We start from the raw sequence: 12,441 nt of genomic DNA, 5'->3' as shown, positions 1-12,441 counted from the left end.
CTCAGCTTCGCTATCTGCAGCTTGTTCCATACTTTATCGAATTCGGGAACGGTCGTAGCGATTCTCACCGCGCGGCTACATGAGGTGAAATATACAGCGAAATGAACTATTTGACTGGTGAAATATCTGACATGTACAGCTAAAAGGTTGGGGGAGACACAACATCCGCTTTCGAAATTCTATTAAAAATAATATCTTCTTGAGCAGAACATTCCCTAATTGGTAGAAATTATGAACTGATGACTGAAAATTGACGAAGTACTCGATATTGAAGTTATTCAATGAATTTAGTTACGATTTAGTGCACGATATTTGTTTATATTGCACATCAGCTGGTTGCTCTGATACTTTATCTATCAGATATTTCGCATGTCAAATAGTTCATTTCGCTGTATATTTCACCTCATGTAGCCGCGCGGTGACATAAATAAAAGCGTCCGTTGTATCCAGGGAACGGCAACTATAGTTGCTCTTGGATCGAGTTTGGGAAAGTGGCTGCTGATCGCAAAAGAGTTATTTGGACGTGGAGTGAACGCGTCCACGACCCGCTCCGGCTTTTCCGATTTTTGTATGACTTCGTGAGTTGTGGACTGTCACTGGGTGTTGATGTGTCACCTCCATTACCGCAGGACACCACACAGCATAGCACGGAGCGCAATATAGGGGAAGGTAGGTAAAGACGGACACTGCGGGTAAGATTGACACTTCTCATAAATGCATCAAAATGGTAATTTTCGAAAAAATCAACAATGCAGCATCCTAACTTAAAGTTGAACAACACATTTGAGAACATTTTTGGCATAATATATGCCCAGTGGATTAAATCCACTGTCAAAATAAATTTTCAATCATGTGCACCCTTGTGGATCTAATTTGACTACTGCCGATCTTAAGCTCTACAACTTGTATTGTTTACATTTCTGGAAGTTTTATTTCATGAATGGGTTGTCGCGATCATTAATGAAAAAACTGGCGAAAGAACGAGAATGAAAGCAATAGAAAATATTGTTTTCCGGTGGTTTAAACATCCTGACACCAAAGCGGGAAAGACGGACACTTTGTTGTAGGGAAAGATGGACACCGAATTTATTGATTTATTTTACTTGTTATATCAATTGGTGATGAATAGATTTCTTCAAATACCTTAAATAAGGGTATTCCGAAGCTACAAACCAATCAGCAACTAGAGAAAGTATTGAAATAAGCAAGAAATGAAACACCGGTCAAAATAGTAGCCATTCGTTATGCTATTACTCCCTCGACGCTGATGAGGCGCTTCACGAAATACAATATCTTGTCACGACTTGGACAACTTTAAACAATAAAAAGATGAGGCATTGATACGACATTGTTCAGGAATAGATGAGAAATTCTATGGGATTACAAATATCAAATGATGAATTTTGACATGATGGAAAATGGCTTTAACTATTAACAAGTCCCTCAAAAATTACTGGGGTCGTGGACTTTTCGCAAAATGATTTCCTAAATGGAAGTTCTAGACTGTTGTTCTGTAAGCTGGAGTAACGTCAGCTGTAAGTGCGTGATATTTCAATAATGCTTTAGATGCTGCATTCTACGATATATTAGAAGTGGTGGTTACAATTTTTAAAACCACGACTGAATGAATCGTCGTTGCAATAGGCCAATAATTAATTTATAAACGTACCAGGACGTGGAAAGTGATAGAATTTGTTAAAATACTGTAAAACTCTTCACTTTACAACGTTTTCTGCAGGTGTCCATCTTACCCTTCATGGTGTCCGTCTTACCCGAACATTTCAAAACTGCACGAAAAAAAACATGTTTTTCATTCATTAAAAAAAATGCAAAAATCGATAGAAACTTAAAAGTTTCAACACATTTTCTGATAAAACATGAGTGTAAGATAATGTATGCACATTTTCATGGTCGTTGCACCTATATATCCTTAGATTTTTACCATTTCCCTTAAGGTGTCCGTCTTTACCTACCTTCCTCTAACAACTGACAGCTGCCAAACGCTTCAGAAAACGCTTGGGGAAGGAGGCAAAGCGTTTAATTACCTGTTGGTCATCACAGTAGGTTGGTAGCTTTTCTACGAGCAATGAGCGGCCTACTAAGGATATTCAAAACTTGTTACCATCAAAGAAGCGTTTTCTGAAGCGTTTTGTAGCTGTCAGTTTTTATGTTGCGCTCCGTGTTATGCTGTGTGGAGTCCTGCGGTTACATTTTTCCTCCACACTTATACATTCTCTTTTGGATATAGCTTGATATTTAACGATTCTTAGTACTGAAGCTTTCGAAATTATCACGATTTCTTATCGGGAAATGAACAAAAATGAAATTGCTCGTTATGCAAGATTTTACTCGTTAAGAGGGGTATTCTTAGAGTATTTAGATTTGCAAGTTAGATTTAGATGCAAAAATTTAGCTGTAAGGGGTACTCGTTATGATGGTTCCACAGTACCGCATATTTTTAAATTAATTTAAAGAGCGACAATTTTCAAGCAATACGGCTAAAACCGATCCTTCTGATAAAACAAGCAAACAAGAACTAAATAGGAATTTTGTAAAAGCTTCAGAAATTAATGATTCTTACCATAATGCACTAAATAGGCTGTTTTCGTTAATGATACTAATTAACCGAACATTTCCCTCAAAACAAGTGCCACCAATAAGAAAGCATACATTTTGAGACACCACAAGGCTAAATATTTCAGCGTTGCATACACCATATATTCTCCTTTGTAATAAACGTCAACTAGCACTTCGTACAGCCACCCATCAACCGTAGCGTTGAGTGCTCCGTTTCATCAGCACGCTTCCAAACACAAAACATTTAGAAACGCTACTTTCGAAATTCGAAGATTCGATCGAAAATGAAGTACGGCTCAAGGATTGCAAATTGATGTACGCATACGGCAACAGTGACCACCTCCGTACTGTATGCAGATAAATTCTGCACAATTGTAATGTTCTCTCCATTTAAAGCGTCGTTCATCGGCTCTTCCCACAATCGATCGTATTCGGTCCCGGTGAAGGACTTGCATGCCATGTACGAAATTCAACGAACCCATCTTTTAGCATGGTAAGGTCGACCGCATCCTTCCTGACCCAAGGGTGACCGAAAGTGAGTTGATTCGGTACAAAACGATCCATTCACACGAGTGGTGCTACTCGATGATTTGTCATGTAATCGCTAAACACACAAACACACGACCGCCTATGCTACTGGGCGTCTAATAAACGCCACTTTCGCTTCACCTCACAAATGCGACCCGGAAAACAGGAGAAGAGGGGATGATTCTGAACGATTTTACGACCCATAAAAACCGTACACATCTTATTCTTCCGCTCATTTGCCTTATATGTAAATAAAGCTATAAAAAAGTGTTAAAATGCGTAACTTTTGCATTTGTTCGTTTATGAGTGTGTAGTGTGTTCACGGGAAAGGGGTGCATTCCCGGTACGATCGATGTGGGCACTACTTTCTATTCGATTCGGTTCGTTTCACCTTGACCCTCGTTCACATCACCGGCCTTGGATGGCCTTGCGAGTGGTTTATCGGTAAGCTTTAACTACCGTCCGTTCCCTCGCCATTACCGATGGGATGTTTCCAAATTTTGGTGCCCTGCATCTTGCTGAGTGATCAATCTCATCCCTCTCAGGATCGATGGACCGCACGGAAGCAAGCGTCGCCAGCGGGCCCGCTTTTGGGCAGAAACGATTGAGCGCAATTATCCTGAATACTTAAGCCTCCCTCGTCCCTACCCGTCGGCGCCGGCATATGGAAGCTGCGTAGAGTGCAATTGACGGGCGAGTGTTGTGTCGGTCCCCAGATCGCCGATCGATCGTCTTCGGACGGGCAATAAACATAAACTTTTTACTGTCATATTTTTTCGCGCCTCTCACACCGCGCAGGAAGGCCGTAGTACTAGCTCTCCCCCATTTTGTTTCGTTCACGTATGGCATTCTCCCAAACCGACCATCTAGCTGGACATTGCGACCACACCGCGTCAGTGTAGTATTTAATAGGAACTTTGCCGCAGCTTCAGTTTAGTTTGATTTAATCAATTACGGACACCGCAAGTACGCGCTAGCAGGCGAGTTCGTGCAACTTCGAGCCAACCCGACCCGGACAGTGGCAATCCAGTGGCAATGCAGTACCGCTCACCGACGTCCATCTTAGTGAGTCATCCCAGTTACACACAGTTACTATAATGCAGGATGGTTTACGATCCGCGATCGGATTTGTGGCGCTTAGAGAATGTCAATCAACGGGTGTCTCGGGTGCGTGTGATGGTGAAAACTTTATTCCCTATCCCCAGCTGCCCTATGAAACTGTCGGGCTTGTGTGTGTGTGTGTTGGGTGAGGTGGGAATAGTGTCATCAACAAATGCCAGGGAACTATCCGGAAACCGACGATCGTCATCGACCTTGTGGTTGGTGCTAGTGGCGCAATGATTTACCTATTGTGTTGGTGGACTGACTTAGTGTGCCTCCGGAATTGATTAACCCGTTTAACGATGTGTCTCCAACGACGCCATGCGTTCAATGTCCAGGAATGTGTGGAATGTGCAACAGGAATTCTTTAGTGATACCCATTTTTCTCTGTTTGGTTCGTTTTGCAGATTTTCTTCTGTTTGGTATGCCACATAGCTCTATGTGCACCGAACGATGGAAAGTATAACCCGAGAAAGTACAACAAAAATGGAAAATACGTGCACAGAGGTGAAGGTGAGTTGTGTTTAATATTCGTGTGGCAAAAAGGAAAGAATTACAAGTAAAATTAAGCGTGTTAACAGACAAACGCTTCGTCGCATAAGAGCTTTGGAAGATTCCAATGTCTTCTTGTTCCCGTCGTCTTGACATTTTGCTCGGTAAACACTAAATTAACGGATTGGACCTTGATTAAACAATAATAAGTTAACTAATATATATCAGTGCATAGTATGGGATACTCGGTACTTTTATGAGTTTTGTTTTAAATTTTCGTTGAATCATCTCATCTAGCGTTTGACATTGCGGTAAAGTTAGTGCAAGAAAGTTTTGTGTACGTCCATCTGCATAATTACTATCTCAGCAATAGTTAAAGTTAAAGTAATGACAAACATCATAAAGAAATACTGGCATTTACCATACTGTGGAGAAATACTGTCGAATAAATTCACCTACAAGTAATAAAACTAAGCAATACAGAACGTACCCCGACTTACGACCCCCTCGAGTTACGAGGATTCGCAGATACGATGATTTTGATTTAGACAGCCAAAAGATGTCATTGAGAAGAAATTGATGTATTTTGTTTGAATTTCTAGGCTTATAACTATTACACACACATTTTCAAAGATTCCACAACTACCCGATCTTGAATATCTATATCGTGTAAACGGCTTTTGGAATATAATTAATAGATTATCGAACATTATTTACAACAAAATACACGATATCATAGATTCCGCCTCTTCAACTTCGGTTATTACCTTTATATTCACAGATATTCGACATAGAACTTTTTCGGCTTACGTCTTGCTTTAGGACATTTTTTCGGTCCCAAATACAGTCGTATCTCGGGGGACACCTGTACTAAAATTGTTCTTTTTACACATGATGAAAACTACAAGAGTGTACTTTTTGCATTGAAAAAGAGTAGATATCTGCCGTCAAAAAATGTTCTCATTTGCAATCATTTTCATTTTGTTTACTAGTGTCTAATATGTCAGAACGAAAAAAAAAGTGTTTGTTGTTACTATGATTTGTTCCAATGTTATTCAAAGCTATATTGCAAATGTTCAGTTTTAAGTTCAAGGGTTTTTTTGCAAGAAAATTTGTAGAAAATAAAATTTAAAGAATAATAACGTCAAAGCTTGACTAAAACTCTCAAATCAACTATCTTTCAAATAATAAAAATACCACGTATTTCACCTTAAATAACACATTTTGAACAAAGTGGCTCAAAACAAATAATTTCTGTTAACCGGGCCATGTCACTACAACGTGCTCTTCAGCGAGCTGACCAACGAAAGACCTACAGCAGAGAAAGAATGAAAGATAGAGAGTGTGTGTGTGAGAGAGAGAGAGGAAAAGATGTGGTTTCTTTTAATAGAGTAACTTCCTCGTTTATCTCAAATTAATAAATATTTTAATGAAACATAAAGCTTACTTACCCAGCAGTTACAAGGAATTAAAACTGAAGGTGGAAAAGGGCACTGACACATTTGAACCATTCAAAATCGATTAGGTTTTAATATATGCAATAGATATTTACAGATAACTAAATGATCCCCGAAAACTTTCCAAATCATCAATCATTTAATTTCATTAATGCTACGATCTCCCATTAGCATACAGTGATTGTGTCTGTGATTTGGATTTCCAATCAAAAGGATGACACTACGCTTTGTCACCACGCTAAATTGTGATGTTTTCCATGCTCCTCAATCATACGACCATATTTTGTTCCAAATTATTAACCACATCTTGGACACACGCAGCTACCCATCGAAGAAAATCTGCATTGAACGGAAATACGCAGACACATCAAATCACCCTCAAAACTAACAGACCCGCACAATTCGAATGTATATGATGTGAAACCAGCGCGTATTGGTCGAGCGTATCAAATCAAGATAATGTGTTTGTCGGTCCACTCGCAACCCTTTTTGACGACTTCTCTAAACCGCTGAACACTGGTAGGAGCGATTGGGTGGTGTGTCGGCTGCGGAAATTTGCATAATTTGTTTCTGATTGGACATCATAAACATTTATGTTTACAGGAGTTTTCCGTTGCTATCGAATGATCTGCAGCCCGAGGCGGCCCGAGCGGACGCCGAACATAAGTTGCGTTAATATTAATTGTAATGTTAAAAATTGAATTAAATTGTATCCCATTAACCATGACGGACAGGAGAATTATTCATATCTAATCGTGTAATTTAAGAGATGGACATGTGTTTAACGAGCGATCGTGATATCTTCTTCCATTCGGGACAGGAGACTACGTGGAGGATCTGAGCCGGTACCGGTACGTGCACTATGACGATGGCGATCGCGGAAGGTACTTCCACATACACATACCTTATGATGGTGGTTACGGCAACTACGAGGGTGGCCACGAGCCCTACCGATTCCCACCGTACGATCCAGCCGGAGAGTATGCGTAAGTGGATCGTTGAAAAAGGACCTGGATCCTGCTTGTGACCTTTTTTACATGCTTTTGTTTTCTTTCTCTTGCAGCGAACAAGTGAATAAGTATTCGTACGATCCTTTCCGAGCGGATTCGTACGATATCAAGAAACCATCCATCTATCTTGAGTACGGTATACCTTCGGTATCCGAAACTAACACCGCCTCCAGTGTAGTGGATGTCCGGAAGTCGTTACTGCCCGGACCAGGAACGGCATACCTACCCGTACCAGCATCAGGGGAACTCGACGTTCGTCAATCACTTCTTCCTGGGCCGGGAACGGCGTACCTTCCTGTGGTGTCTTCCAAAGAACAGAATCTTGCGATCGGCTCCTCCGAAAAACGATCAAAAATCCTTCCCCATCCTAATAGCATCGACAGTATAGATCACCTCACAACGGCTGCGAGCTCCGATCGTAACTCCGTGCGTGCTACGACAACACAGCCTCCGATCGAGACGACAACAGTGCCTAATATACTAACCGATCGGCCCGATCCGATCGATGACAGTTCGCTGCACGGCCGTCCCTGCTTTGCCACCAGCGCCCCACTAAAGCTCTCCAAAACGTGACGAGTGAATGAAAGCTTCGCCGAGCTTTTACGGATTCACCGCGTTGCTGTGATGATCCACTTAGGTTAGTTGATAAGCGGTTCGTGCTCTGTATTTTGAAAGTTGTTGCCCCATAAACATATTCCCCTCACAAACACGATGATGAAAGATTGTTACGACCTTGACGACACGAGTCACATCGAGCGGTGTGATGTGATCTTGTTTTGATAAAGGTATAAAATTAACCTCCATAAAATATCACCGACTAGAGGCAGACCGAAGGTATGTACAACCCCTCCAGATCCCTCCGAAAAGGCCACCTGAACGTCATAAAGTACGGTGACAAATTAACTGCGTCCGGTGGTGCTGATGATGCTTCGTTTGCAGATGCTACCGAAACATGGCCCGAAGAAACACTCCGATGCTCTAATGAGTTGAGCAACACTGGCTGACAAGATAAACGGTGTCGCATTTGACTTGAGGGCAGATTTATGCAAATCCATCCCAAAGTGTCTCCACTGTGCAGCGGCAGTGGCGAACAAAGGCGAACCACACGCTCGCCGTATGTCATCTGAAGGATTTGCTCGGGATGGTTGATGAGGTGTTGTGTGTTTGGCTTTTCGGATCCTCGCCCATTTGCTCACATGCCGCTGATCTTGTCGCAAACAATACGCCTACATCATTATGGTTAATACGGTTGATTTGCATGTTTTCTGCACGCTTCGTTGACGACCCGAAAAAGAAGAGAAAGAAGAAGACGCAATCATAATAATCAGCAAACCCCGGAAAACAGAGGATGCTCCATGGTTCGACACTGTTCGGTTAACCCGCTTGTGATGCTAGGTCTAAATGTCAAGATCACCCGCACACATTGGAAATATTGCTCTTGATTTCCTTCATTGCTTTGTTCAAACTAGATCACCACCGTGAAAGCGATCATCCTTCGCTCGTTAGCAATCCTTTTAATACTTACAAATATTTTTGCCCACCATATTGGTTCTTCCTCGAACGCTGTTCTTTACAGGATTCTCAAGCTTCGTCTCTCTTTATCTGTTCTCCCCACCTCTCTCTCTCTCTCTTTATCTCTATCCCTCTTATTATTTCTTTCTTTTTCTTTCTCTATAAATATTCTCTTTTTTACTTGTAGGTCCTGGCACCTGACCTTTACGGAGGCAAATTTCATGCCTGGTGATCGTCATCCTTGCGCTGCAAATGTGAAAAGATCATCGACGCTAAAGGTCGAAAAACAAGATCGCCTTTAAGCGATCGTTAGAATTCTTCCTCCGTTTCGTGGGCCGTTATCTATGTTGCCGAGCAATGTTCCGTATTATTTTCGCCATCGTTGACTCAAAAAAACATTTGAACCCATGGACTTTTCGGCTGTTGGCTGGTTGACAGGGCAAGCGACAAAACGAGTGCCTTAATTTAAAAAAAACTTCCCGATTCCTGTTTTTGACCACGAACCGTCTATCATTAGGGCGAGATTGTACCATTTATAGTGGTTTATTTGCATTCGTTTGCTGGGTTTTGACCTTTTGTTTCGCTCTATTTTTACTTAGCTTTTGGGAGCATATTGAACAAATTGTTGTAAAAAACTTTTTCTAAAGGATAAATTAAGCAATATAAAATCACGGTGGTAGTGGACCGTTCTTATCATTTTAATTGTTTTGATTATTTCTGTTCGACGAATGGAACAACATATGCGTTTAAATTGGTATATTTTCTCCGTGCTACTTACCATTTTATCAAGTAAAGGATTTACATATCAAGAAGGAGGGAATTAAAATAGTAGCATTATTAACAGAAAAGATACCCGTTTATCCTGTTAGAGAAACAATTCTATCATCTTATATCATTAGGCATTGCGTAATAGACTATGGTAAATTCCAATAAAAAATATTTGAATCGTTTAAGAACTCTCAATTTGGTCATTTGGTTTAAAAAAAAGTTGATCCCAGTTTGGTTTCGTAATCGGCAGATGTATGTAAAAGATGCCTAAGTTCATGAATTAGTGCAAATATCGACACCTAACATAATTTCTTAACCATTTACAAATCCAACTAAATAGTTATGTAACAAATTGACGGTTAACCACATAGTTGAATTATAGTACATAATACTGCTCTGTTCCATGCGTCACACTGTATATGTTCAACAGTCAAATGTATGCATTTATCACAATTCAATGACACAGAAGTTTGATATTTTATAAGAAACTTTAACTTCAGTCAATAAAAAAGGTGCTAAGGTGCATGTCAGTTATGTTAAGGTATGTTTCACTGCCATTACTATGGGACTATTTTATAATATCACGACTTTAGGAATCACACCTACATGAGGGGTACAATATAGCAGTAAAATGAATATATATACCCTATCTATTACACGAATGGTGTGGCTTAAGCAGTGATTCTCAAAGTGCATCTCTACACAGCAAATTTTCTTATCCTGCTTCAGTAAAGTTTTTTACTGAAACGGTTCAGTAATAGAATATTTTACTGATTTTCAGCATGAATGTCATGTTTTTACTGACTTTCAGCAAAATAATTTACTGAATTCATTTCAGTAATACGCATTTTACTGAAAATCAGTAAAATAAGTGTCAAATTAGTCGTTTCACTGGATACCAGTAAAACAAATTACTGAAAATGCAGCAATTCATTCTGTCAAATCGACCTGTCAGTCAGAACATCAAAACAAAACAATGCGGTTCCCACTTGCTCGTGATGTGCAAAAAGTTGATTTTGTAGGCGCTTACAGGCACCCTGGTGAAATTCCAGGTTATATTTCGGCTTACGGGATTTATTTCACACAATTGGCAGTCGTGTTGGTGTGTAAAATACTTGCTACAATCCACTGTACTTGCTAAAATTGCGTGGTGTCTGTGAGCGCTTACTGAACCATTTACAATTGCGGCGGCAAAATACAGTATAAAAACTGTATAAAACAACACAAAACTGAGGGACTGGCAATATCTGCGCATCAATAAAAACTCAATTTAAAATAAATATTTCGTCATTTTTTTATCGCTACCAACTACTGATAAATCAGTAATATGAGAATGGCTTTACTGGGATTTCAGTAAACGAGCTGTCATTTTGGTGAGCACCGGACATTGCTGAATGATTCAGTAAACATTCTTTTCACTGAAAGGATTACTGAAACTTCAGTTAAAAAAATTTCAGTAAAATTTTACTGAAGTTCAGTAAAAAAAGTTTTCTGTGTACTGCACACCAAATAGCGCAAGGCATTTTTAGTGAGCGGTGAGAATGAAATTGTGTACAGATCTTTTGATACCTTTATTTCACGCATGGATAATAAATTAAATCTTTGTTTGGGGACTTATACGCGCGACAAAAAGCATCCATCTTCGTCGGTCGCCCCTTAAATAGTTTCTCCCTTGCTCCCTCGGCGAATCGGGAATTTCTCGTTTTTCTTCAGACTATCTTCGTGTCGTTGGAATTAGTTTTTGCTATGATGGCCGATCTATTTCGCCTGTTATCTACGCCAGCTGTGTTAAACTCATTTCTTCAGAGGGTCGCAAGTACAAATTTTCAGTGATTCGCCGGCCGCAAAGTTGAGAATGGAAAATATACCCCAATATTTATGTAAAATACTTTTTAACATTTTTATTGTTAAAAAATTGACTTTTTGTACTCCTCGCTTCTTATCTGGAATCGTTTGTTATGTACAAATTCGCGATGTTATTTTTATATGTGCTCTTTTTTATATGAGAAAAAAGATTAATGTACTTTCAATGTTATTATTAAAATAGGACATTTTTCATTACTCGCGTTCTCTTACGGCAGTTCTGCTAGAAAATATCTGTCAAACACACTTTTTCACTGAAGTAGGGGAAGTCTAGCAACCTGTAGTGAATCTTTTTCAAGCAATCCGAGCTATCCATCGCTGGATGAATAACAAACATATTTGCATGTAATTTTTTGACAGATCAAGAGAAAAATTGTAATAACACGTGTTTAAACATTATTTTTCGCTAATTTCCAAGTTCCAAGTGTTCTGGTGATATATTCATTTCTTATAACAAGAACCCGTATTTTACGAATAACTTTTTTGAAATTACGATAATTTTATCTGACGAAGAGTCGTGGTGTGTGATCCCATACAGATCGGCAAATCTGTTTTTGACACTTGAAGGGAGATGATTTGCGAATTGAGGACTGTGTGAGCTAATCTATTAATAAGCTTTGTATTGCAAGGCTTCGGCATTTTGATTATTTTTATCCTTAATCTAAATCCTTTAGGCTTAAGCGTAATGATATCATTTTGGATTTGATTTTTGGGGAGGTTGGAAATTACATTAATTCGTCTTGCAGAATGTTGGGTACAAATAATTCCAACTTGGCTACAATCATTTTTATTAACATTTATGGTGGCATGATTATGACAAAAAACAGAAATGGCTCCAATCGAATATCAATGATGTAACATTCTAAGGTCGGAAAAAAATCGGAGCCGAATGAATGCTTTACTCGGCAGTCGGGGGCATGGAGATTGTCAAATTCGGTGGGACAACCGATGACTCCAACGGTTCCGAATGGCTCTAAACGGCTCTATAGGCTTCGGACGGCACCGAATGGAACTGTTGGTTTGATTTGGCCGGATTCGAAGTCGGAATAGCTACGATCGGAAATGGTTTTGAGCCGTGGATGCAATTCCGGCAATCAATCACTAGTTGTTTGAAAGTTTCCTAGTGTACGTAT

The 12,441-nt window shown here is 39.8% G+C and overlaps 1 protein-coding gene across 2 annotated transcripts; it reads left to right on the top strand.

The window, feature by feature from the left end:
• The first annotated feature begins 4,032 nt into the window (after positions 1–4,032).
• On the top strand, positions 4,033–7,872 carry LOC120904423. Of its 2 annotated transcripts, none has more exons than XM_040314383.1 (4): positions 4,033–4,170; positions 4,614–4,718; positions 6,969–7,141; positions 7,219–7,872. In XM_040314383.1, the coding sequence occupies exons 1-4, from the start codon at positions 4,141–4,143 to the stop codon at positions 7,736–7,738; spliced, it is 828 nt and encodes a 275-aa protein (XP_040170317.1). In that variant the 5' UTR covers positions 4,033–4,140; the 3' UTR covers positions 7,739–7,872. The 2 variants fall into 2 exon arrangements, with proteins under 2 accessions (XP_040170317.1, XP_040170318.1); XM_040314384.1 differs by having other exon boundaries at positions 4,034–4,170; positions 4,614–4,719; positions 6,976–7,141.
• Positions 7,873–12,441: the final 4,569 nt, after the last annotated feature.

The sequence above is a fragment of the Anopheles arabiensis genome, chromosome 3, assembly GCF_016920715.1.
Source record: "Anopheles arabiensis isolate DONGOLA chromosome 3, AaraD3, whole genome shotgun sequence".
NCBI lineage: Eukaryota > Metazoa > Arthropoda > Insecta > Diptera > Culicidae > Anopheles > Anopheles arabiensis.
This window is presented reverse-complemented; position numbering and strand designations above follow the sequence as displayed.

Coding starts and splice junctions, on each gene's coding strand:
- LOC120904423 (XM_040314383.1), top strand. CDS start 4,141: ATGCAGTACCGCTCACCGACGTCCATCTTA. Junction 4,719..6,968: donor AATACGTGCACAGAGGTGAA/GGTGAGTTGTGT, acceptor CTTCTTCCATTC/GGGACAGGAGACTACGTGGA. Junction 7,142..7,218: donor GATCCAGCCGGAGAGTATGC/GTAAGTGGATCG, acceptor TTTCTCTTGCAG/CGAACAAGTGAATAAGTATT.